At 42.9% G+C, this 26,449-nt stretch overlaps 1 protein-coding gene across 3 annotated transcripts in view; it reads left to right on the top strand.

The window, feature by feature from the left end:
• The window catches only part of MMS19 (MMS19 homolog, cytosolic iron-sulfur assembly component), a 42,386-nt gene that overhangs the window by 604 nt on the left and 15,333 nt on the right, over positions 1 to 26,449 (top strand). For all 3 annotated transcript variants that reach the window (XM_010333223.2, XM_039465303.2, XM_010333224.3), the window contains exons 2-8: positions 13,136 to 13,184; positions 16,822 to 16,922; positions 18,966 to 19,051; positions 19,425 to 19,499; positions 19,916 to 19,985; positions 20,373 to 20,501; positions 20,592 to 20,653. In XM_010333223.2, the coding sequence (XP_010331525.1) occupies positions 13,136 to 13,184; positions 16,822 to 16,922; positions 18,966 to 19,051; positions 19,425 to 19,499; positions 19,916 to 19,985; positions 20,373 to 20,501; positions 20,592 to 20,653 (572 nt within the window). The remainder of the gene's footprint in view (positions 1 to 13,135; positions 13,185 to 16,821; positions 16,923 to 18,965; positions 19,052 to 19,424; positions 19,500 to 19,915; positions 19,986 to 20,372; positions 20,502 to 20,591; positions 20,654 to 26,449) is intronic.

Below are 26,449 nucleotides of genomic sequence, written 5' to 3'. Positions count from 1 at the left end.
GTGGCGGACGGCCCGGCGCTCTAACTGGCTGGAATGAAGAGAAGGCGAGGAGCCCGGCCACGGGGAGCTGGAGATGTTCTGCTTGTCCTCCTTAAGACTTTGCGTTTCTTGCTAAAGTTCTTGATTAATTTGCTCCATGACTTTTTATGTGGCTTTTGCTTTTGTCTTCTTCCCAGACCCTCAGTTTCCTGCTTTTGACCAGTTAAGAGATCTCTTTGTTCTGAAAGCTCATCTATAATTAGAATAAAACAACTTCCAGGCTTCCGTGGAGTTCTGAGACTTCGCTTTTCTAGGAAAAAAAAAAAAAACTACTAAATAGTTACTGCATGTTAGGAGGCCTTCAAATCTTGGGTTTAAGTAACAGAATATAAAATTATCTCATGAGTAGTTTTTAAAAAATTTGTTTTTGGAAATTTTGTATGCTTGGAGAGAAGGACACGTTTCTCTTGCAAATTGAGCTTATTAACCTTTAGAGTGTGTAAGAATAGTGAATCTGCTAGAAATATAATACTTTGTTCGTTAGTAGTATTCCATTTTCATTCAATTATACCACTATTGTTGAACACATATTATTCCCCAAACATGATGCAAAGCAATAGGAATATAAATACAAATTAAGTTAGATCGGTGCCCACCAGGAACTTATAGTATGCAAGGAGAGGCAACCATTCTATAAGAGGTGTTTGCAGGATAGTTTGGAAGGAGCAAATACCTGGTGTTGCCACCAAACTTAGCATCTTACAGTTTTATGAAATATAGTGTGTTATCAGCATTTACAATTTACAAGTACAGTGTGTTATCAATGGCATTTCCCTCATGTTTTATTATGAAATTTTTCGAATATCCAGCCAAGTATAAAGAATTTTATAGAGAATACATCACCTAGATCCTACCATTATCATTTTAATATTACTTCCTTTATCATATAGCTACCCATCCATTTAAATTGCAGATACCTGTACGTTTTTCTTTAACTGCTTTGGCATGCATGTCATTGACTAGAGTTTGTTGACAGTGAATTTGTTGTAAAATTTATATCCAATGAAATATATAAATCTTTAAGTGTACATTCACTGATTTTGACTAATGCGTACACCTGTACCATCCAACCCCCTACCAACCTAATATAAGGCATTACTATAGTAGTGTCATTTGTGACAAGTCTTTCACATTTATACATTATGAAAACAATAATTTTGGATTTTTAAAATTCAAAACATATTTTGAAAAGACATCTTGAATGTCTTATCTTGAATAAGAACTGCTAACTTCTTTTTTTTTTTTTTTTTTTGAGACAAGGTTCTGCTCTGTCTGCCATGCTGGAATGCAGTGGTGCAATCATGGCTCACTGCAGCCTCGACCTGTGCTTAAGCAGTCCTCCTGCCTCAGCCTCCTGAAGTAACTGGGACTGCAGGGTGTGTGTGCCACTGCGCTTGGCTAATTTTTGTTTTTTTTTTTTTGGTAGTGATGAGGTTTCACCATGTTGCCTAAGCTAGTCTCTAACTCCTGGACTGAAGCCATGCTCCCATCTCAGCTTCCCGAAGTGCTGGATTACAGGCATGAGACACTGGTTCTTATAAACGTTTCTGCAAAATGTATATTTTTCTTTACGGAAAAAACTGTTCTAAACTGTTTAGTTTGAATTCAGCTCAGCTAAGACTCTGCGACACTAGCCCTGTTGTAATTTAGCCCTCCTAAGAAAAGAAAGTTGGTGCTAGGTACAGTGGCTAACACCTGTAATCCCAACACTTTGAGAGGCCAAGGTGGATGGATCACTTGAGCCCAGGAGTTGGAGACCAGCCTGGCCAACATGGTGAAACCCTAACCCTATTTCTACTGAAAATAGAAAAATTAGCTAGGCGTGGTGGTGCACATCTGTCATCCCAGCCTACTCAGGAGACTGAGGCTAGAGAATCGCTTAAGCCTGGGAGGCAGAGGCTGCGGTGAGCAGAGATCACACTACTGCACTCCAGCCTGGGTGACAGAGCAAGACTCCATCTCAAAAAAAAAAAAGAAGGAAAGAAAGAAAAGAAAGTTGGTACAGAGGAATAGTAACAGATAAAAGTTGAAAAGGTTTGGTGGGGTTGGATTATGCATAACTTTGGATTCCAGGTGGAGGAATTTGAATGACCTATGAAATGTACTAAGAGTTACTGTAGATCCTCGAGCAAGGGAATCATCAAATGAAAATGAATTTGACAAGGATTAAGTTAATATTGTTGATCTTTGATCACAGCCCTAGTTAGGGTTGTCGAAGGGTAACAGTGTCCATAGAATAAGATGTGCTTTCTAATCCTTCAGCCTAAGTCAAGTTTTGTTAGTGCTAAAGGGACCGGCTAGCTTCCTGTTCAGTCACTGAGCAGCAGCCTGTGAATTTAAATGGAGAAGGAACACCCTTTGATCACAAAAGCAGCTGCTGCCACCGTTGTTTTGTACCTGGGTTCCTGGTGAAAGTGTCAGCTGTAAAGAAGGTGCAAGTGACCAAGGCTTGTCAGCTCAGGCCTGTAATCCCAGCACTTTGGGAGGTGGAGGTGGGCGGATCACGAGATTGAGACCATCTTGGCCAACGTGGTGAAACCCTGTCTCTAGTAAAAATACCAAAATTAGCTGCATGTGGTGGTGGGCGCCTGTCATCCCAGCTACTTGGGAAGCTGAGGCAGGAGAATGGCTTGAACCTGGGAGGCGGAGGTTGTAGTGAGCGGCGATCACGTCACTGCACTCCAGCCTGGCAACAGTGAGACTCTGTCTCAAAAAATAAATAAATAAATAAATAAAAAGTGCAAGCAATGGAAGGGAAATGACCTGGCAGCCTAAGGGTTAAAGCCCTCTTGGCAAGCCTTCAAAGCCTACCACTGCCTGGCTCCAGCCTTTTTTTCCTCACCACTGCCCTGGACCTTTAATTTCAGGCAGCCACCTTTATTCGTAGTTCGCTGAGTGCTTTACTTCCCAAGTCCCTCCACTAGCTCTGTCTAATCGAAGACCTGAGAGTCAAGGCCCAGCTTGAGTTCCCTACCCCTACCCAAGTGTTTCCTGATTAACCCAGCCAGACAGCATCTTATACTTCAGAATCTTTATAGTACACACTTATTTCTGAACTACTCATGTATTTAGTGGACTAGTATCGTAGCTGTTTCTCTATACATCTCCACATCCTACCCTCCCGATTGTACCACCAGAGTCTCCTGGAACTGACATCAGTAGGTACACAATAAAAACTACTCAAGTGAATGCAATGAGAGATATTGAAGGAAGAATCTATGGAATTTGCATTCTATCTAGTTATAGGGCTTGAAGGAGAGAGAGGACTCTTAACAAGACCCCAAGGTTTTGAGGATGGGGAAAAGAAGTACTTTGTCCAAAATTGGAGGTTGGGAAGGGAGCTGATTTTAAGTATTTGGAGTTTAATTCATTTCAGTCTTTATTGTATTGTGTTTTTTCATGTTTGTGATTCCCTAAGAAGACCACTAGTCCTTAAGTCAAAAGTGTTAAAGAACAGTAAAATACAGTTTTGTGAAATATCTGTGGCAATAGCAGCAGAAAGGGCATTTGAGAGCTTGATTGGACCTAGTCCTGATTGGGATTTTTCTCTCTCCTGCTCCTTCTCATCCTCCCACCCTACCACTTCCCCTCACTGCCCTTTGGCCGCTAGTCCAGATTCTCAAGAGGCTTCAACTCCATCAGACAGAGATCTGTTTGTATATTCTGTGTCAGCGATCATATAAATACTCCATTGACTTCTGAGTGCCCCCACACAACTGGTGCCTTGCTGAGGAAAGTGTGGGTAGTTAGGAGGTGCTAGTAGGTCCATTTTTAGAGAGCAAATCTTGAATGTGTTGGAAAAACTTAGACCTCCTATAAAGGGAAAGGAACTTAACACTTATTTTTTCCTTCATACCAGTGAAAATGCCCTTAGGAAAATCAACTTTCTATTAGCTTTCTTCATCTTCATCCCAGGAGTCCAAATGCATAATTAATAGTATTTCCAGGTATTCTGTTGTTTTTGTTTTTGTTTCTGTTTTTTTCTTTTTTGAGATGGAGTTTCGCTTTTGTTGCCCAGACTGGAGTGCAGTGGCCGGATTGCTCAACGCAACCTCCTCCTCCCAGATTCAAGCGATTCTCCTGCCTCAGCTTCCTGAGTAGCTGGAACTACAGGCATGCAACACCACGCTTGGCTAATTTTGTATTTTTAGTAGAGATGGGGTTTCTTCATGTTGGTCAGGCTGGTCTCAAACTCCCAACCTCAGGCGATCCACCTGCCTCGGCCTTCCAAAGTGTTGAGATTACAGGTGTGAGCAACTACACCAACTTGGTTATTTTTAATTTTGGAGAATTTGCAGCATTAAAAGAATCACTTAATGTTAGTGGCCTATGATCCATAAACCCAGGAATCTTACTCCTTTCTCACGCAAACCCAGTCTCTGTTTATATCACTATGGTAACACAGAACTTATTGTACAGTGATTGTTTTATTTATTTATTTTAAAAGCAGAGTCCACTCTGTTGCCCCAACTGGAGTATAGTGTGACCTCGAAGAACTCCTGGGCTCAAGTGATCCTCTTGCCCCAGCCTCCAGAGTAGCTGAGACTACAGGCCCGTGCCATCACACCTAGCTAATTTTTTTTTGTAGAGAACAGGGCCTTGTTTAGTTGCCTAGGATGGTCTCCAACTCCTGATCTCAAGCAATCCTCCAGCCTCAGCCCACTGTGATTGTTTTAAATGTCTTTCTGGGCCAGGCACGGTGATCCATGCCTGTAATCCCAGCACTTTGGGAGGCCAAGGTAGGAGGATTACTTGGACCCAGGAACTTGAGACTAGCCTGTACGATATAGTGAGACCTTGTCTCTATGAAAACCTTAAAATAATCAGTCCAGTGTGGTGGTGTGCCTGTAGTCCCAGCCACTTGGGAAGCTGAGGTGGGAGGATCACTTGAGCCCTGGAGGCAGGGGTTGCAATGAGCCAAAGATGACACCACTGCACTTCAGCCTTGGTGACAGAGTGAGACTGTCTCAAGAACGAGTAAATGAATATTTGTCTTTCTGCTCCAACAGACTATGGGCTTCCCCAAAACTCGCTGTCCATACTTCTATCTTAAGCCCTAACACGATACCAAATTTATGATATTCAGTAAATGTTGAATGAAAACAAACATGGCAATTTTTTTTTGAGATGGAGTTTTGCTCTTGTTGCCCAGGCTAGAGGGCAGTGGAGTGATTTCAGCTCACTGCAACCTCTGCCTTTTGGGTTCAAGTGATTCTTCTTCCTGCCTCAACCTCCTGAGCAGCTGGGAATTACAGGCCCACACTGCCACGGCCAGCTAAATTTTCTTTTTTCTTTTTTCTTTTTTTTTTTTTGTAGTAGAGACAGAGTTTTATCATGTTGGCCAGGCTGGTCTCAAACTCCTGACCGCCTGCCTCGACCTCTGAAAGTGCAGGTATTACAGGTGTAAACCACCATGCCTTGCCACCATTTTCCTTACTCTTTTTTGCTGTCTTGTAATAGCTTTATTATCTTGTTTTTCTCTAATTTTTTCTGCTTTTATACGTTATGTGTGTGTGTGTGTGTGCGTGTGTATGTCAGAGAGAGAGAGAGAGAGATGGAGTCTCGCTCTGTAGCCAGGCTAGAGTGCAATGGCATGATTTTGGCTTGCTGCAACCTCTGGTTCCTGGGTTCAAGAGATTCTCCTGCCTCAGCCTCCGGAGTAGCTGAGATTACAGGCATGTGCCACCAGGCCCAGCTAATTTTTGTATTCGTAGATGGAGGGTTTTGCCATGTTGGCCAGGCTGGTGTCAAACTCCTGACCTCAGGTGATCCATCCATCTTGGCCTCCCAAGTGCTAGGATTATAGGCGTGAGCCACCATGCCTGGCCTTATACTCCCTTTTGTGTTTGTGCTGCATTAATTCAAGAAAGAATTTTTTGAAAGATATGAAGACTCAGGGACTTAGCCAAGAGAGTTCACCCACATACTGGGATTCAGTGAATCACATGCACATGGCTATTTCTTTGTATTATAAAGCAGCTATTTTCATATTGATGTGTGCAGAATGCCGAAGAAGCATTTTTCAATTTTAAAATTTGAGGCAACCTATGGGAGTAGGAACTAATTGGTATAGGGCATAATGGAACTTTCTCTGATGGAAATGTTCTATATCTTGATTGGAGCCTTGGTTATTTGGGTGTATACTTTTATTAAAACTTATAAAACTGTACACTTGGCTGGGCGCAGCGGCTCATGCCTGTAATCCCAGCACTTTGGAAGCCAAGGCAGGCAGATCATGAGGTCAGGAGTTCCAACCTGACCAACATGGTCAAACAATGTTTCTACTAAAAATACAAAAATTAGCCCAGCGTGGTAGCAGGTGTCTGTAATTTCAGCTACTCCGGAGGCTGAGGCATGAGAGTCACTTGAACCCAGGAGGCGGAGGTTGCTAAGATCACGCCACTGCACTCCAGCCCAGGGCAAGAGAGACTCCATCTAAAAAAAAAAAAAAAAAAAAAAAAAAACTGTACACTTTAATATCTGTGTAATCCAGTATATGTAAATTTTATCTCAATTTTTTTTAAATGAAGAAACAAAGGGTACTGAATGGGCCCTGTTTGGCACTTCTTATCTTAGAGCCTTTGTTCCAAAGATAGACCCTAGCCTGGCATCCACGGAGGGTTTTGATGATATTGCTGAAGAGACGTGATTCAGTTCATTGCTATCCTTTGCCATTAACAGTTCTTAGTCCCCTATGGCTTCCTCTGTATAATTGCTAACTCCTTCTGTGGGCACTATTGAAGTTAATTTTCAGATGGGTTGTTTCAGCAGAGTTTTCTGGACTGTAGCCAGGGGTATCCAAGAAAGTACCCTTTTCTACTTTTCCAAATGCTGCAAAGCTCTTTCATCGTTTGTAACCCAGAAATAGGTGTTGCAGTTCATGGAAGTATTGCCATTAAGGAATTGAGTGTAGAACCCAACTTGGTTTATTTGCCCTGTCAGTCTGGGTGCTACCCCTTCCCCCACCCTACAGTCTGCTCATTTTTTCCTTTGGCTCTTTCTCAGGAGCTGGGGCAGCAGCTGGGCCTTCCACATCCTGGCACGAGTGGGCTAAGAGTGCCTGATGTCTAAATTGGTGCCAGTCACGAGCTATAAGTCCTAACTGGAGCTCTCATTTTCTTCCATCGAATTGGACTTCTTCTTACTGTAATACTAGAGTGAGCCTCTGTCTAGCTCAGCTCATAACTGTTGTTCTGAGACCACAGACTTAACAAAGTTGAGGATTTCTTCAAACCTCTCTTTCACTTTTTCCAGCATTGGCGCAGGCTGACTAGTTAAGATTCTGCTTTTAGGGGTAGGTGGATTAGGAACCCAGAACAGGCTGCTGGAAGTAATTCTATGTTTGCCACACCTTATTTAGCTATAAGTGTTTGATGTGAACCAAGGCCTTATGAAGATTGTTAGCCTTTTACTCTGTTTCTCCCTTGAAAATGCATTCTAAGATGCTTCTTGTTTGATTTATGTGAGTTACTTTTGTGCTACTAAAATTGCATTTAAAGGCCATATGCAGTGGCCCACACCTGTAATCCCAGCACTTTAGTAGGTCAAGTCTGGTGGATCGCTTGAGACCAGTCTGGGCAACATGGCAAAACTCTGTCTCTACAAAGAAGTACAAAAATTAGCCGGGCATGGTGGTGCACACCTATAGTCCCACTTACTCAGGAGGCTGAGGCAGGAGGATCACTTGAGCCTAGGAGGTCAAGGCTACAGTGAGCTATGATTTCACTACTGCACAGAGCTAGACCGTGCCAAAAAAAAAAAAAAAAAAAAAAAAAAAAATCCAAATAATACAGGTAGAAACTTCTCCCTCCAGGAGGTGGAGTTTAATCTTCCCCTCCCCGTTGAATACAGCCTGGACTTAATGAATGCCTTACAAATAAAAGAGTACAAGAAAGAGAAAAATAGTAACTGTATAGTACAGAGACCTGGTGGACATACCCTAACCAAGTGATCAACATTAATATTACCAGTGATGGAGAAGCCATGTTACTATCTTACATCCCTGATATGATGAGAAGGGGACTTCACTGCTATAATATCTTTTTTAAAACCCATAACCCCAGTCTAAACATGAGGGAAACATCAAACATACCCAAATTGGGGAACCTTCTGTAAAGTACTTCTTTAAAACTATCAAGATCATGAAAAACAAGAAAAGACTAAGAAACTTTCACAGACCAGGAGAGACTAAGAATTAAAGATGACTCACTGCAGTGTGGTGTTCTTAATTGAATCCTGGAACAGAAATTTGGCATCAGTGGAGAAACTAGTAAAATCTTAATAAACCCTAGAGCTTAGTTAATAGTGTATATCAGTGCTAACCTAATCTCTTAGTTTTGACATGCATACATAGTTTGACAAATGTGTACCATGTAAGATGTTAACATTAAGAGAAACTGAGTGACGGCTATACGAGAACTCTACACTGTCATTGTAACTTTGCTATAAGTGTGAAATTATTCCAAAATGAAACATTTCTTTTAAAAAAAATAGTGTAACTCTCAACCCTTAACTATGCATTTTCACTCCCTGAAGGCAACAAACGTTATTAGTTCCTTTTATATCTTCCAGAGATGAAAATAAATGCAAATAAAAACAATCCCCCCTCCCTTTAAAATCAATGCTATGCACATTCTAGGTATGCTATTTATACACACTGTGCTGCTTTTAGATCTTGACCCATTATCAGTGTATATATAGCTTCAGTGTTTCTTCATTTGTCTTTTTAAAAGTAGCTACAGGCCAGGTGCATTGCCTGTAATCCCAGCATTGCCTGTAATCCCAGCACTTTGGGAGGCCAAGGCAGGCAGATCACTTGAGCTCAAGAGTTCAAAACCAGCCACAGGCAACATGGCGAAACTCCATCTCTACTGAAAATACGATCCAGCCTGGGCAACAGAGCAAGACTCTGTCTCAAAAAATAAAAATAAAAAAGATTTAAAAATAAATAAAAGTAGCTACAGAGAATTCCATGGTATGGATGTACTATAATTCATTTAACTGGTTTCTTACTGACTGGCATTTGTCATTTTGTTTGCAGTCATTTACTGTTATGAGTAATGCTGTAGTGAATAACATTGTACATGCATTATTTTGCACTTTTACAAGTACATTCTGCCCTCCTTATCTATGTGTTCTACATCCATGATTCAACCAACTGCAGTTCAGAAGTATTTGGGAGAAAATATTGCAACTGTACTGAACATGTATACACTTTTTTTCTTGTTATTCCCTAAACAATACGGTATAACAACTATATAGCACTTAGATTGTATTAAGTATTATGAGTAATCTAGAGATGATTTAAAGTATATAGGAGAGTATGCACAGTTTGTATGCAAATACGGCATCTACAGATTTTAGTATCCTCAGGTGGTCATGGAACCAATCTCCCATGTATATACCAAAAGATGACTATATAGCTATAAGATAAATTTCTAAATTTCCTGGGTTAAAGCCTATATGGACCTGGAATTTTAAAGATGTTATATTGCCCTCAATATAGGGTTGTACCAACTTATAATCCTACCTATAGTTTTTAAGAGTGTCTGTTTCTGAATACCATGACCAAACATATATTGGTAAGTTTTTTATCTTTGCCAGTCTGGTAGATTTTCTTAAAAAGTTTCTGTGTAGTTTAATTTGCATCTTTTATTGTAAATATGGTTGAACATCTTTTCATACATACTTGTTCCTTTTCTGTGGAATGCTGGTTCATTTTTTTGGTTTTTGCCCTTTTTATTTTTTATTATTTTTTTTTGAGTCAGAGTCTCACACCGTTGCCCAGGCTGGAGTGCAGTGGCGCGATCTCAGCTCACTGCAACCTCTGCCTCCTGGGTTCAAGTGATTCTTATGCCTTAGCCTCCCAAGTAGCTGGGATTACAGGCATGCACCACCACACTGGCAAATTTTTGTATTTTTAGTAGAGATGGGATCTTACCATATTGTCTAAGCTAGTCTCAAACTCCTGGCCTCAAGCAATCCACCCTCCTCAGCCTCCCAAAGTGCTGGGATTACATGCATGAGCCACTGTGCCTGGCCTGATTTTGCTCATTTTAAATTGTTGGCTTTTTCTGCATTGATTTGCTGGAACTCTTTATATACTGGGTAACAAGAGCAAAACTCCGTCTCAAAAAAAAAAAAAAAAAAACCCTGTAACCAGTTTCTCCCCATTTTCTTCTGTGCTTTGCAACCACCATTCTATTCTCTGCTTTTGTGAGTTCAACTTTTTTTAGATTCTGTATTTGTCTTTCTATGTCTGGCTTATTTCACTTAGCAAAATGTTCACCCAGGTTCATTTGTGTTGTCCCAAGTGGCAGGATTTTGGCCCAGCACAGTGGCTCATGCCCGTAATCCCAGCATTCTCAGAGGCTAAAGTGGGCAGATCACCTGAGGTCGGGAGTTTTAGACTAGCCTGGCCAGCATGGCGAAATCCTGTCTCTACTAAAAAATACAAAAATTATCCAGGCATAGTGGCATGCAGCTGTAATCCCAGCTGCTCAGAAAGCTGAGGCAGGAGAATCGCTCGAAACTGGGAGGTGGAGGTTGCAGTGAGCTGAGATCACACCACTGCACTCCAGCCTGGCTAACAGAGACTGTCTCACAAAAAAAAAAAAACAAGTGGCAGGATTTCTTTTTCCTTACAGCTGAATAATATTCTGTTTTGTATGTGTACACGCGCATCATATTTTCTTTTATCTTTTTTTTTTTTTTTTTTTTTTTTGAGACGGAGTCTTGCTCTGTGGCAACCTCTGCCTCCTGGGTTCAAGCAGTTCTCTGCCTCAGCCTCCCAAGTAGCTGGGATTACAGGTGCCCACCACCATGCCCAGCTAATTTTTTTGTATTTTTAGTAGAGATGGGGTTCACCATGTTGACCAGGCTGGTCTTGAACTCCTAACCTTGTGATCCACCTTGGCCTCCCAAAGTCCTGGGATTACAGGTGTGAGCCACTGCACCTGGCCACACATCACATTTTCTTTGTTGATTTATCTGTTGACACTTAGGTTTTTACCAGATCTTGGCTATTGTGAATAATGCTGCGGTGAACATGGGAGTACAGACATCTTTTCAGATATTGATTTTGTTTCCTTTGGATATGTACCTAGTAGTGGGATTATTGGATCATATAGTAGTTCTATTTTTAATTTTTTCAGGAACCTCCAAACTGTTTTCCGTAATGGCTGCACCAATTTACATTCCTATCAACAGTGTATAAGGGTTCACTTTTCTCTCTGTCTTCACCAGCCCTTGTTACCTCTTGTCTTTTTGATAATAGCTATCCTAACAGGTGTGAAGACTTCTTCAGTGTTTTAAAGTTTTCATTGGCTGGGCATGGTGGCTCACGCCTGTAATCCCAGCACTTTGGGAGGCAGAGGTGGGTGGATCACCTGAGGTCAGGAGTTTGGGACCAACCTGGCCAAATATGGTAAAACCCCATCTCTACTAAAAATACAAAAATTAGCTGGGTGTGGTGGCATGCATGTGTAATCTCAACTGCTTGGGAGGCTGAGGCACAAGAGTCGCTTGAACCATGAGGTGGAGGTTGCAGTGGGCTGAGATTGTATCACTGCACTCCAGCCAGGGTGACGAGTGAACTGTGTTTCAAATAAATAAATAAATAAAATAAAGTTTTCATCATTCAGATTTTCACATTTTTTGTTAAGTTTATATCTAGGTTGGGCACAGTGGCTTATGTCTGTAATCCCAGCACTTTGGGAGAGTGAGATGGGAGGATCACTTGAGCCTGCAAGTTCAGCAACATGGCACAACCCATCTCTACAAAGAAAAACAAAATGCTTAGCTGGGGGTGGAGGCACATACCTTTAGTCCCAGCTAGGTGGGAGGCTAGGTAGGAGGCTGAGGTGGAAGGATTACCTGAGCCTGGGAGGCTGTGATTACATCACTGCACTCCAGCCTGAGTAAGACTTTTGTTCTTTTTTTTTTTTTTTTTTTTTTTTTTTTCTTTTTTGAGACAATGTCTCACTCACTCTATTGTCCAGGCTAGAGTACAGTGGCAACAGAGCAAGACTTTTTTTTTTGAGACAGTGTGTCACTCTGTTACCCAGGCTGGAGTGCAGTGGTGTGAACTTGGCTCATTTCAACTTCTGCCACGCAGGTTCAAGTGATTCTCCTGCCTCAGCCTTTCGATTAGCTGGGAGTACAGGCACGTGCCACCACCCCTGGCTAATTTTTTTGTATTTTTAATAGAGACAGGGTTTCACCATGTTGTCCAGGATGGTCTCGATCTCCTGACCTCATGATCCGCCCGCCTTGGCCTCCCAAAGTGCTGGGATTACAGGCGCGAGCCACCTTGCCCAGCCAAAAAAAAAGAGTTTTTGTCTAATGAATTTTACCATGATTTTCAAAAATGAGGGAAAAAAGTTTATATCCATGGGTTTTTTTTTTTCTTTTTCTTTTTTTGCTCCTATAAATAGGGTCTTTTTTCCTTACATCATTTTACAGGCTATTGTGTATACATATATATATGAAGATTTTAAATTTCATAATTTATACCCAGCTAATTTAACAAATTATTTTGTTTGTAGTACTTTTTATTTCTCTTAGATTTTCTTTTCTTTTTTTTTTTTTTGAGATGGAGTTTCGCTCTTGTTACTCAGGCTGGAGTGCAATGGCGCGGTCTCAGCTCACCGCAACCTCCGCCTCCTGGGTTCAGGCAATTCTCCTGCCTCAGTCTCCTGAGTAGGTGGGATTACAGGCACGCACCACCATGCCCAGCTAATTTTTTGTATTTTTAGTAGAGATGGGGTTTCACCATGTTGACCAGGATGGTCTCGATCTCTTGACCTCGTGATCCACCCGCCTCGGCCTCCCAAAGTGCTGGGATTATCTCTTAGATTTTCAAGATATACATTCATGTCATTTGCAAATGATGTATTTATTTCTCTTTAAATTTTTATACAAAGCTGGATATTTTCAATATTACAGTAATGCTGCTGCTTATCTAGGAGGGCTCTTGACAAGTATAGTGGGCCCCAAGATACAAAGCCTAGGGCAGGCAGGAAACATTAGTGATTAGTGTTATTCAATCCTTTGGTAGAGTTTGATTTTTCATATTTATTTATTTTATTTCCTGCAGATGTGAAATCTGGCAACTATACCGTGTTACAAGTTGTGGAAGCCCTTGGGTAAGAGCCTCTGCTATAGAATGTTCTTCTCCAACCCTGACTGCATATTCTGAAAAGTTACTTTTGTGCATTGCTGCTTTCCAGAGCATGAATTTGTCCTGTAGCCAAGCAACCCCCTTCCATATTAGTACCTCAGCCTAAGTCTATGTGTTTGAATTGTTTCTCCTAAAAAAAAGTTTCATGCCATTCAGCTGAGGCTTCTTTAGTAGTGTTTGGGAGCACACAGCCTGTAGGCCACATCAACTCCTGGTACAGCCCACGGCTTTGGGATGAGGTACATGGTTGAAGGGCATCAGCTGTTGGTTCATTAGAACTGGGATTCCTTTATGCATCTTTAGACCCACCTACCTCCATGGGATGCTAGCCTGCCTAGACCTGACTCAGAAGAAGCTGGGGGCTCAGCCTGTGGAGTTCCCAGGAGACTGACCCTGCTGCAGATCCCCACTAGGGGAAAAGGCTTTGGGAAACAGCGGATAAAGCAGTGTTATAGCTTGGGATTCTAAGCACTTAGAGGAGTATGTGCTTGTAGTCTAATGTTTACTTTCTTCATATTTCACACTTGGTATAGACCATTGGAATTGACAAGTCTTGTTGGTAAGAGTTGTTCATTGTCACAGCATGTCTTCTAAAGCAAAAAACTAGAAAATTGGGGTAATTAAAAAACGAAGTCATTGTTACACATTTCTCCCACGTAACAGACTATTTGGCCTTTCTACTCACATCGTGGTGGCCTTGGTCCATTAAAAGAAAATACACAATTGGCTGGGTGCAGTGGCTCACATGGTAATCCTAGCACTTTGAGAGGCAAAAGCAGGTGGATTGTCTGAGCTCAGGAGTTCAAGACTAGCCTGGGCATCATGGTTAAACCCTGTCTTGAACTCCCAACCTCAGGTGATCCACCTGCCACAGCCTCCCAAAGTGCTGGGATTACAGGCATGAGCCACCGCGCCTGGCTCCCTAAACCTTGTCTCTACTAAAAATACAAAAATTAGCCGGGCATGGTAGCGGGTGCCTGTGGTCCCAGCTACCCGGGAGATTGAGGTGGGAGAATCACTTGAGTCTGGGAGGCGGAGGTTGCAGTAAACATCATGCCAGGCGTCCCCAAACTACGGCCCACAGGCCACATGCGGCCCCTTGAGGCCATTTATCCGGCCCCCTGCCGCACTTCAGGAAGGGGCACCTCTGTCATTGGTGGTCAGTGAGAGGAGCACAGTATGTGGCGGCCCTCCAACAGTCTGAGGGACAGTGAACTGGCCCCCTGTGTAAAAAGTTTGGGGATGCCCGCTTCATGCCACCGCATTCCAACCTGGGTGACAGAGTGAGACCCCTATCAAAAATATATATATATATACATACCCTTATTGATTTATAATTCACATATCTAAAGTTCACCATTTTAGAGTATGCAATTCTGTGGCTTTAAAAGTATATTTACAGATTCGTGCATTCTCAGCACAATTTGAGGACATTTTCATTACTCCAGAAAGAAACCCATGTCTACTAGCAGTCATTTCCCCTTCCCTCTTCTTCCCAGCCCCTGGCAATCACTAATCTACTTTATGCATCTATGGATTTGGCTACTCTGGAAATTTCATATAAATGGAATCACACATGTGACCTTTGTTGCTGGTTTCTTTCACTTAGCATGTTTTCAAGATATATCCATGTTGCAGCACATAGCCGTTCTGCACTTTTCTTTTCTTTTTTTTTTTTTTTTTTTGAGGCAGAGTCTTACTCCATCACCAGGCACCAGGCTGTAGTGCAGTGGCACGACCTCGGCTCACTGCAACCTCCACTTCCCAGGTTCAAGCAACCCTCCTGCCTCAGCTTCCTGAGTAGCTGGGACTACAGGTGTGTGCTACCACACCCAGCTAATTTTTTTGTACTTTTAGTAGAGACGGGGTTTCACCATGTTGGCCAGGATGGTCTCGATCTCTCGACCTCGTGATCCACCCGCCTCGGCCTCCCAAAGTGCTGGGATTACAGGCATGAGCCACCGAGCCTGGCCCCCCCCTTTTTTTTTTTAAGACGGAGTCTTGCTTTGTCTCCCATGCTGGAGTACGGTTGAGTGACCTTGGCTCACTGCAACCTCCGCCTCCCAGGTTCAAGCGATTCTCTTGCCTCAGCCTTCCAAGTAGCTGGGACTACAGGTGCCCACTACCACACCCAGCTAATTTTTTTGTTTTTAGTAGAGACAGGGTTTTACCATTGGCCAGGCTGGTCTTGAACTCCTGACCTTGTGATCCACCCACCTCGGCCTCCCAAAGTGCTGGGATTACAGGCATGAGCCACCACGCCCGGCCTGTTCTGCGTTTCTTTTCTTGCTGAATAATATTCCATTGTATGGATATGGATCTTGTTTAATAGTTTATAAGTGGATGGACATCTAGATTGTCTTTACTTTTTGACTGTTCCTAATAATGCTGCCAATAATGCATTTGTGTGCTTTGGTCCATTTTTAAATGCTTCAAATGCATAGTTTTCTTTTTTCTTTTTCTTTGAGACAGGGTCTTACTCTGTTAATCATGCTGGAGTGCAGAGGAACAATCAGGGCCCACTGCAGCCTCAACCTCCTGGGCCCAAGTGATCCGCCTACCTCAGCCTCCCAGGTAGCTGGGACTACAGGCATACGAAACCATGACCAGCTAATTTTTTTATATTTTTTGTAGAGACAGGGTCCCACTATGTTGCCCAGGCTAGTTGTTACCTGATGAGCTCAAATGATCCTCCTGTCTGTCTCTCAAAATTCTGGGATCACAGGTGTGAGTCACCACACCCAGACTGAATGCACAGTTTTCTTCTTCCTGAGTAGAAACTTTTCTACAGGTTTTTTTATCCTATGGGGATCCTGTTAAGAGCGATCTTATTGTTGTCCCCTTACTCCTAGTTATATACACTCTTACCCTGGAGGTTCAGTACATCTGTCGTGTCCAGAACTCTTGCACTCTCTGCTTGTTCCTGCTTAGATTATTTCTAGAATGTTTCAGTATAATCTCCGTAGAGCAATTTTTAGGGCAGGTCACTTCCTTGTAGCTTCAGTCCAGCTTTCTCATATCAATAATCCTACCTAGTTAAAGCTATATTCTAGCTATCTTACTTTGTAACCTTCCAGTTACAAAGTTTTGGTTTTTCATGTTTTCTTTCCCCCTAGGAACTTGGTGGTGATTCTAAGCATTTTTTTTCCTTAGCATTAATTTACAAAAATGTACATATTCTCCTCATTTTGGTAGAAGCTGCAGCTGCCAATCATCTCTCAAACCCTGTGGGTAGCTGCTAAGCTCTATTTCAGGGGAATGTCTCTGGGAAGAAATCTTATCACTGGGGAGAAAGAGTAAGCACAGTGTTCATTAGTTGCCAAGCTGGGGGTGCCTGGAGGCAGAAACTTCTGTTGTCTCTTGGTGTCACATGTGCCTCTAATGATGCCAGGTAAGCCTGGGGATCACTAGTAAGCCTTCTGTCGTTACTGGTGTCTGTAATGCTGTTACCTCAGGAATGCCTTCCTGGGCTGTTTTTACTCTTAACAGGGCTTGGCTCTACTTCCATGCCCAGGGGGTAAGTGTGACTAATGTAAAATATTTAAATCTTCAAACATTTGAACTGAGTAATTGCAGACTCTCTCTATCCTGTTTCCCCCCAGGTCCTTTCTAGAGAATCCAGAACCCCGGACTCGGGCACGAGGAATCCAGCTTTTGTCACAGGTGCTACTCCAGTGTCACTCCTTGCTCCTGGAGAAGGAAGGTACTGGTATTGCTAGTTGGAATGTCTTCCTAGCTTGCTGAGCCCAGGTCTCCAATGTCTATTCAAGCCAACTTTACAGGCAGGGAAGGAGGGTATAAAGTATCTATGAACTACTAATTTGAGGTCTTCATTCCTGACTGGTGTATGTGGCAGAGATGTTTAGAATTGAGACACAAGACATATGGATTTCTTTTTTTTGAGACGGAGTTTCGCTCGTTACCTAGGCTGGAGTGCAATGGCGCAATCTTGGCTCACCGCAACCTCCGCCTGCTGGGTTCAGGCAATTCTCCTGCTTCAGCCTCCTGAGTAGCTGGGATTACAGGCACGCACCACAATGCCCAGCTAATTTTTTGTATTTTTAGTAGAAACCATGTTGACCAGGATGGTCTAGATCTCTTGACCTCGTGATCCATCCGCCTCAGCCTCCCAAAGTGCTGGGATTACAGGCTTGAGCCACCACGCCCGGCTGACATATGGATTTCAATACAAAAAGTTAGCTGGGCATGGTGGTGGGCTCCCAGCTACTTGGAAGACTGAGGCAGGAGTCGCTTGAACCTGGGAAATGAAAGTTGCAATGAGCTGAGATCATGCCACTGCACTCCAGCCTGGATGACAGAGTGAGACTCTGTCTCAAAAAAAAAAAAAAAAAAAAAAAAAGACAAGTGGATTTCAAATGTAGCCTTAGACTGTTTTTTCAGTGTATTTTTCCCACTCTGTAAAATGAACAGGGCAGTATTTAACAGGCAGAGAGGAAAAGTAATGAAATATCAATATGCTTTGATGTCCTGAGGGGGAAAAAAGCTAACAACTCACCTTCTATAGAGGGATAGGCAAACTACAGCCTGGTTTTTCTGGGTTTTATGGGGTTTTTTTTGTTTGTTTGTTTGTTGTTTGGTTTTAAGGAGCAGAGAGTTTAATAGGCAAGAAGGGGCAAGAAGGAAGGGAGAAGGAAGAAGCTCCCCTGTACAGAGACAGGGTGGTAGGGGGCAGAGGGGAGGCTTCAGAGCTGAGAGAGGGAACCCCAGCTTGCCACAGATACTAGCTAGGTATATATACTGAGCCTGGAGATAGTGGTGTCTGATTTGCATAGGGCTCAGGGGATTGGTTTGACTAGGCATGTCATTTATGTAGCCCTCAAAAAAACTGGCCTTCCTACCCTAGCCTTTTAATATGCAAATACAGGGCACCATGATGTTCTACACACATGGGGCTTCGTGGAGGTAGCCATGTTGCCAGAAATGTGGGGAAACGGCAAGAATGCCACGGGAATCGTCATGTTTGGGTAGACCCAGTTTCTAATGGCATGCTTTAAAAAATGAAAACTTCCCAAGGACCCCTTTTCCTCTATCTGCCTAAAATAATTTCTTACTAACTCCTACAACATTCCTCCCTGTGGAGATGCCACACTAATTGCTGTTAGGGGGTTTGGGGCAACAATTTCTTTGGCTACTTCCTGCTGAAAAAGGGCATCAAATGGGGAACAACAGCTAGGGCTCCTCCTGGGGTCAATCTAAGGGTCCTTGGAAGAAGTACCACATGCCCAACTTACAGCCTGTTTTGGGGTGTGTGTATGTGTATTATATCATCTATATAAATTTAAAAATATATACACAGAAAAAATACTTTATAAGACTTCACATATAAAAAAGAACACATCATACACCCTGCTTTCATTAATATACTTTTATTGGAACATAGCTACACTCATTTATTTTCCCGTTGTCTATGCTACTTTTTGTTAAAACAGCAGAATTGAGTAGCTGGGATAGAGACCATATCCTGTAAGTCTATAATATTTACTGTCTGACCCATTGAGAAAAAATGTGTGGACTCCAGTTCTGTTGAAAGGCAGTTTTGGGCTGAGAGTGGGTTTTACTGTGGACCTATATGAGAATGGATATCAAGAAATGTTCCCCTGTTTTCCTGACTGATCTAGTCAAAACCCAGTGGAACCCAAACTGAAACAACCATTATAGACTTAGGCAAAACTGCTGGGCCCTCCTTGTGCCTGTGTAAACTAATGGCTGAATCTGGTTTGTGCAGTGGTACACCTGATACTGTTCTATGAGAACCGGCTGAAGGACCATCATCTTGTGATCCCATCTGTCCTGCAGGGTTTGAAGGCACTTGTGAGTTCTCCTTCATTTCATTACATAACATTGTTCAAGGAAGCCCCTGTCTAGTTCTCTCTTTGCACTTTGGGTGTGATGGTTCACATGCTGAGGAGTAGGTGCCCAAATGTGGGACTAAATTAGTGTCACCAACGCTACTTCTGTTTTCCCCTAGAGAGTAAAAGTGTACTTTGGGGGACTGGAAACCAGAGCCAGCTGGAAAGAGCTGCAGAGGATGCATCAGCTTAAGAAAGATTCTCACTATTAGTACTTCTTCCTTAACCAGGATGCTGTGATTCTCACAGTAGCTAGTTACGCCTGTTTTAGGGTTGTGTCTTGGAGGCTATGCTGCAATTCCTTCAGTGTTCACATACCTTCTCTTCTCCCCCAGAGCCTGTGTGTGGCCTTGCCCCCAGGGCTGGCTGTTTCTGTGCTTAAAGCCATCTTCCAGGAAGTGCATGTACAGGTGAGGGATAACAGTCATGTTGGTATTCTCCTCTGTCTCCACCCCTTGACATAACTGGGATTTGATAGCAAAAATTATTGCCTTCTAAGTTCTGAATTCTTTTGGATCTTGTGAATGTTTATATGCTCTTCTTTGCAACCAGACAAGGAGAGCTGTGCATGCCATTAGATCTGACCTGTGTCCTCTTATACCTACAGAAAGTAAGGCATCCATCCATCAGGCAGGTTTGAATTATTAGCACCACTGATGTGCTGCTGAATCAATAGCCATACCCTTTCTCTGTAGTTCTTCTTAGACTGATCTTATGCTGGTGTAAACAGCACTGTTCACTTAGAGATTATGAAGCAAGAACTAGCTGTGTCAGCTGAGGTATTCTTTGAGTATTTTCTTCACTTCCTTTCTCCTCCACGCCCAAGTCCCTGCCACAGGTGGACCGACACACAGTCTACAATATCATTACCAATTTTATGCGAACCCGGGAAGAAGGTAAGAGGCAGAGCCTTCTGGGAAATGTCAAAAGCATGCACAGCCTACTTTTTCCCCTATTAGTAGGACTCATTTTACCCTGGGGTTATATAGAAGAGCTGGTATCCTGAGAGAGAATGATAAAGAGAAAGAGGGGTCTGCTCTCTCACCAGAGAAGTAAAGGAAGAGTAGAGTTTGTTTGAGCCAGTGTTTTAAATTCTTACCTCCACAACAGTGTGTATACTGTTGCACATCTCTTCACTGAGTACTTACTCTCTTGGAATGGAAAAAGGGTCAGCCCTGAAGGGAAAGGGGAGGCAGTGATCACAGAGGGAGAACACAGGCAATGGGAAAGCCCACACTTTCTGTCCTATGGGGCAGTATAGTAACCTTTTCTTTCCTTCCCAGAGCTAAAGGGCCTAGGAGCTGACTTCACCTTTGGCTTCATCCAGGTGATGGATGGGGAAAAGGATCCTCGTAATCTTCTGGTGGCCTTCCGCATCGTCCATGACCTCATCTCCAGGGACTATAGCCTGGGTACATTGTGGTAGCCATGATTAGCTGGTTGGGGCTTTATCAGATGAATGAAGCTGATAAGCCAAACTCATTCTTTCTCTGTTGCCACAGGGCCCTTTGTGGAAGAGCTGTTTGAAGTGACATCCTGTTATTTCCCTATTGATTTTACCCCTGTAAGTAGCACCTTCGTTGATTGATTCATATATTTGTTCAGTATCTGCTATGTGCCAAGCCCTGTTCTGGGCACTGAGGGTACAGGTCAACAAAATAAACATTCCCTACCCTCAGTATTTTATATAAACTAGGAAGTGGAAAAGCATTTGACATAAAAGGAAGGATTCAAAGCAGCATGTATTTGGGGGATTCTTAAGCTCCTTAACAGTGTATTTAGTGCTGAATGCTACAGGATTGCAAAACACTGTTCCTGCCCTTAAGGCTAAAAGTAACAATAGGAGATTAGGTAAGAAAATGAGTAGTGCTATAACTTTTCAGAGAAGGTAAGAGTTCAGTGTGAGCTAGAGTAGGCAGGAACTGACTTCACAGTTAAGATAGGATTTCAGCTGGTTTGTGAGGGATGCATAGGATATGACTCTGGAATTGAACAGGGCATCTCAGGCTATAGAAACAAAGTGACAAAGCAAAGAAGGCACAGTTGTGCACAGTGTACAGAAGGTGTTTGCTCTGACCCTCTTGGGCCTTGCTCCCATTCTGCAGTTGAGTTCCCTTCTACTGCCAAATACTCAAGAGTTTCATCACTGCGTGGGTGTGTATACTGCATGCATTAGTGGTTTGAAAGAAATAAAAGGCATTCTGTTGCAGCATGCCAAATAGCATATTGACTCTCATTGCCTTTATCGTGACACCACCATCTTTACTATAAGGAATTTCTTACCAGCTTGTTTAGTTGCCATGTTCCTTGGGACCACTTCTCTCCTGAAATGAATCTTTTCATCTCTCATAATTAGAATTCCTTTTTCTGACTCGGAAGAATTTCTACCCTTGAAATCTTGAAAGATCCTGGTTTAGCCACCACATTCTTCTGTTTTTAACTTTGGTTTTTTGTTTTTGTGTTTTTTGTTATTTTTTGAGATGGAGTCTCGCTCTTGTCACCCAGGCTGGAGTGCAGTGGCGCGATCTTGGCTCATTGTAGCCTCTGCTTCCCGGGTTCAAACAATTCTCTGCTTCAGCCTCTTGAGTAGCTGGGATTAGGGCACCCACCAGCACACCTGGCTAATTTTTTTGTATTTTTAGTAGAGATGGGGTTTCACCATCTTGGCCGGGCTGGTCTTGGAACTCCTGACCTTGTGATCCTCCCACCACTGCTCCCAAAGTGCTGGGATTACAGGTGTGAGCCACTGCACCTGGCCTTTATTTTGTGTTTTGTGTTGGTTTTGAAAAGATAATTCATTCACATGATTCAGAGTCCAAAAGTGTGGAAAATCTCCCTACTATCCTCTTTCTCCATAATCAACCAAGTTATCAGTTATGTATCTTTACAGAGCTTTTTCATCTCTATATAAGCAAATGCTTTAACACATACCACCTCTCCAGAATCATAGTGTGTGCACACGCCGGCATGTACACACACACGCACATTTCTCCTGTACTTTGCTTTTTTCACTGAACACTGTGTCTTGGAGAGTATTCCATATCAGTATATAAGTTAGCTCTTTCATTCTTTATGGCTGCATAATATTCCTTTGACCAGAAATAACGAATTAATTTCACTAGTCCTTTATGGATTGTTGATAATCTTTTGCTTTTATAAGCAATGCTACAACTTTCATACAAATAGGTATAATGACACAATAAACTCGTAAAAGAAATTTCTAGGTCAAAGAATATGTGCGTTTATAATTTCAGGGAGAGGAACAGTATTTCATCTTTTTTTTTTTTTTTTTTGAGACGGAGTCTCTATCACCCAGGCTGTAGTGCAGTGGTGCAATCTTGGCTCACTACAGTCTCTGCCTCCTGGGTTCAAGCAATTCTCCTGCCTCAGCCTCCCAAGTTGCTGGGATTACAGGCGTATGTCAGCATGCCCAGTTAATTTTTTTGTATTTTTGGTCTCACTCTGTCGCCCAGGCTGGAGTGCAGTGGCACAGTCTGGGCTCACTGCAATCTCCGCATCCTGGGTTCAAGCGATTCTCCTGCCTCAGCCTCCCAAGTAGCTGGGATTACAGGCGCGCCACCATGCCCAGCTAATGTTTGTATTTTTAGTAGAGACGGGGTTTTGCCATGTTGGTCAGGCTGGTCTCAAACTCCTGACCTTGGGATCCACCTGCTTCGGCCTGCCAACGTGCTGGGATTACAGGCGTGAGCCAACAGGCCCAGCCTCATCCATTTTTTCGAAAGGTTATACAATGAGCATGATTCAGCATTTAAAGGGTAAATAATTAAATGTCTTTCATACCCCTTTACTGCCACAGTCCATTTTTCCATTAGAAACAGTCACTGTTCACATCTATTTATATATGTTCACAGAGATAATCTGGGCAAAACAAAGTTATAGATAATATTAGGAGAGTTTCTCTCCAAGCAGATTTTTGTATGTTGTTCTGCATGGCAGTCTGTCAGAACTAGAAAGCTCTTGTCAAGATATTAATTAAAACAGACACCTGACTTTAGTTTAACTATTTCAGTTTAACTATTTGAGTTATAAGTATTCTTTATTATCTTATAAATTGGGGTTTTCTTTGTTGGTTTGTTTTATTTTGTTTTCGTGACAGTCTCACTCTGTTGCCCAGGCCAGAGTGCAGTGGCGCGATCCCTGCTCAGTGCAACCCCTGACTCCTGGGTTCAAGTGATTCTTATGCCTCAGTAACCTGAATAGCTGGAATTACAGTTGTGTGCCACCATGTTCGACTAATTTTGTTGGGTTTTTTGTTTTTTGTTTTTTGTTTTTTTGTATTTTTAGTAGAGATAGGGTTTTGCCTTGCTTTCCAGTTTGGTCTTTAACTCCTGACCTCAACTGATCCACCTGCCTCAGCCTCCTAAAGTGCTGGGATTATACACATGAGCCACCATGCCCAGCCACAAATCAGTATTGATTGCATGCCATTGTAGTGGATCTGAAGAGTTTAAGGTTCAGTTTCTTCACTATGCTTATATGCTCACTCTTAAGAAGGGGTTGGCAAACATTTATTTATTTGTTTATTTGGCAGGCTCTCACTGTCAACCAGGCTGGAGTGTAGAGGCGCCAACACAGCTCACTGCAGCCTCCACCTCGCTGGACTCCAGTGATCCTTCTACCTCTGCCTCACAAGTAGCTGTAACTATAGGCACACAACACTACTCTCAGCTAATTGTATTTTTTGTAGAGACAGGGTTTTGCCATGTTGCCCAGGCTGGTCTTGAACTCCTGGGCTCAAGCCATCCACCTGCCTCGACTTCCCAAAGTGTTGGGGTTACAGGCATAAGCCACCATGCCTGGCCAACTTTTTCTGTAAAAGTGCATACAGTAGCTTTGTGGGTCATATGGTCTCTTCAACTCTGCTCTTATTGCACAAAAACAGACACAGACACAGGAACAGCTACAGTAGCTATATCCCAATAAAAGTTTTTTATGAACACTAAAATTTGAATTTCATATTTTCAGTTGTCACAAGATACTCTTTTGATTTGTTTCAAACATTAAAAATGTTAAAACTGGCCGGGTGCGGTGGCTCAAGCCTGTAATCCCAGCACTTTGGGAGGCCGAGGCGGGTGGATCACAAGGCCAAGAGATCGAGACCATCCTGGTCAACATAGTGAAACCCCGTCTCTACTAAAAATACAAAAAATTAGCTGGGCATGGTGGCACGTGCCTGTAATCCCAGGTACTTAGGAGGCTGAGGCAGGAGAATTGCCTGAACCCAGGAGGCGGAGGTTGCGGTGAGCCGAGATCGCGCCATTGCACTCCAGCCTGGGTAACAAGAGCGAAACTCTTTGTCTCAAAAAAAAAAAAAAAGTTAAAACCGGCCGGGCGCGGTGGCTCAAGCCTGTAATCCCAGCACTTTGGGAGGCCGAGGTGGGTGGATCACGAGGTCAAGAGATCGAGACCATCCTGGTCAACATGGTGAAACCCCGTCTCTACTAATGGTGCAAAAAATTAGCTGGGCATGGTGGCGCGTGCCTGTAATCCCAGCTACTCCGGAGGCTGAGGCAGGAGAATTGCCTGAACCCAGGAGGCGGAGGTTGCAGTGAGCCGAGATCGTGCCATTGCACTCCAGCCTGGGTAACAAGAGCGAAACTCCGTCTCAAAAAAAAAAAAAAATGTTAAAACCATTCTTAGCCATACAATTTCAACAGGTTGCTTTTTACTCCTAATGCAGAGTAGATATTGGATCTTCCTTTGCCATCATCCTAGATTCCCTTATCCTTTTTTTTGGATCAGATCTCCTATTTCCTGAGTTCAAATATTCATCATTTTGTGGTTTAGCGCTTCAGTTTGGTGGTTTACATCCTTTAGTATTTTCCTGAGAGAACGTATGAAGAAGTGAGAATTTTTTAGATTTTTTAAAACCTAAAATGTCTTCCATCTTTTCTCTCCTCTTTGGTCGTATGGGTATGTAATTCAAGAATAGGAATTCTAGGACAGCCACAAGGCTCATGCCTGTAATCCCAGCACTTTAGGAGGCCAAGGCAGGTGGATCACCTGAGGTCAGGAGTTCAAGACCAGCCTTGAAACACAGTCTCTACTAAAAATATAAAAATTAGCCACAGGTGGTAGTGGGCACCTGTAATCCCAGCTACTTGGGAGGCGGAGGCAGGAGAATCACTTGAACCTGGGAGGCAGAGGTTGCAGTGAGCTGAGTTTGCACCACTGTACTCCAGCCTGGGCAACAAGAGGAAAACTCTATGTTAAAAAAAAGAAAAAAAGAATGGGAATTCTCACTGGATGCAGTTGCACATGTCTATAGTCCCAGCTATTTGTGAGGCTGAGGCAGAATAATCATGTGCGGCTAGGAGCTTGAGGCTGTAGTGCGCTATGATTGCATCTGACAAGGCCAGGTGCAGTAGCTGATGCTTATAATCCCAGTACTTTGGGAGGCCCAGGCAGGTGGATTGCTTGAGCTCAGGAGTTCAAGACCAGCCTGGCACCATGGTGAAACCCTGTCTCTGTAAGAAATACAAAAATTAGCTGGGCGTGGTGTCTGAGCCTATAGCCTCTAATAATGGGGAGGCAGAGGTGGGAGGATGATGTGGGCCAGGGAGGCAGAGGTTGCAGTGAGCCAAGATCATGCCACTGCATTCCAGCCTGGATGACAGAGCTAGACTCTATCACCAAAAAATAAAGAGTAGAAATTGTTTTCCCCCAAGATTTTGAAGGCATTGCTACATTTAAATCTAATTATCTAGTTTTCATTTGCTGTAGAGAAGTCTGAATTTCTTCTGTTTCATAAACCTTTGTATTTACCATTTTTTCTTTCTCTCTAAAAACTGGTAAATGGCTGGGTGCAGTGGCTCATGCCTGTAATCCCAGCACTTTGGGAGGCTGAGGTGGGCAGATCACAAGGTCAGGAGTTCAAGACCAGCCTGACCAATATGGTGAAACCACATCTCTACTTAAAAATGCAAAAAATTCGCTGGGCATGGTGGCATGCGCCTATAGTCCCAGTTACTCAGGAGGCTGCGGTAGGGGAATCGCATGAACCCGGGAGGCAGAGGTTACAGTGAGCTGAGGTCGCGCCACTGCACTCCATCCTGGACGCAGAGCAAGACTCCATCTCAAAAAAAAAAATGATAAGTTTGATTCTCCCCAATATATTGAAACTTCACAGTCATATGCCTTAGTATTGGTATGTTTCACACACTGTGTTGGGTACTTAGTAGCCCTGTCAATCTGGTAACTCATTATTAGTCATGAAAATTTTTCTTGAATTCTTTAATTGATGATTTCTTCCCCTCTGTTTTCTCTGTTCCTTCATTTTGGAACTCTCACCGATCTTCTGTTGGACCTCTGATTTTCCGACCTTTTGTTTTCTATTTTG

This window comes from Saimiri boliviensis, chromosome 12 (assembly GCF_048565385.1).
Source record: "Saimiri boliviensis isolate mSaiBol1 chromosome 12, mSaiBol1.pri, whole genome shotgun sequence".
Classification (NCBI taxonomy): domain Eukaryota; kingdom Metazoa; phylum Chordata; class Mammalia; order Primates; family Cebidae; genus Saimiri; species Saimiri boliviensis.
This window is presented reverse-complemented; position numbering and strand designations above follow the sequence as displayed.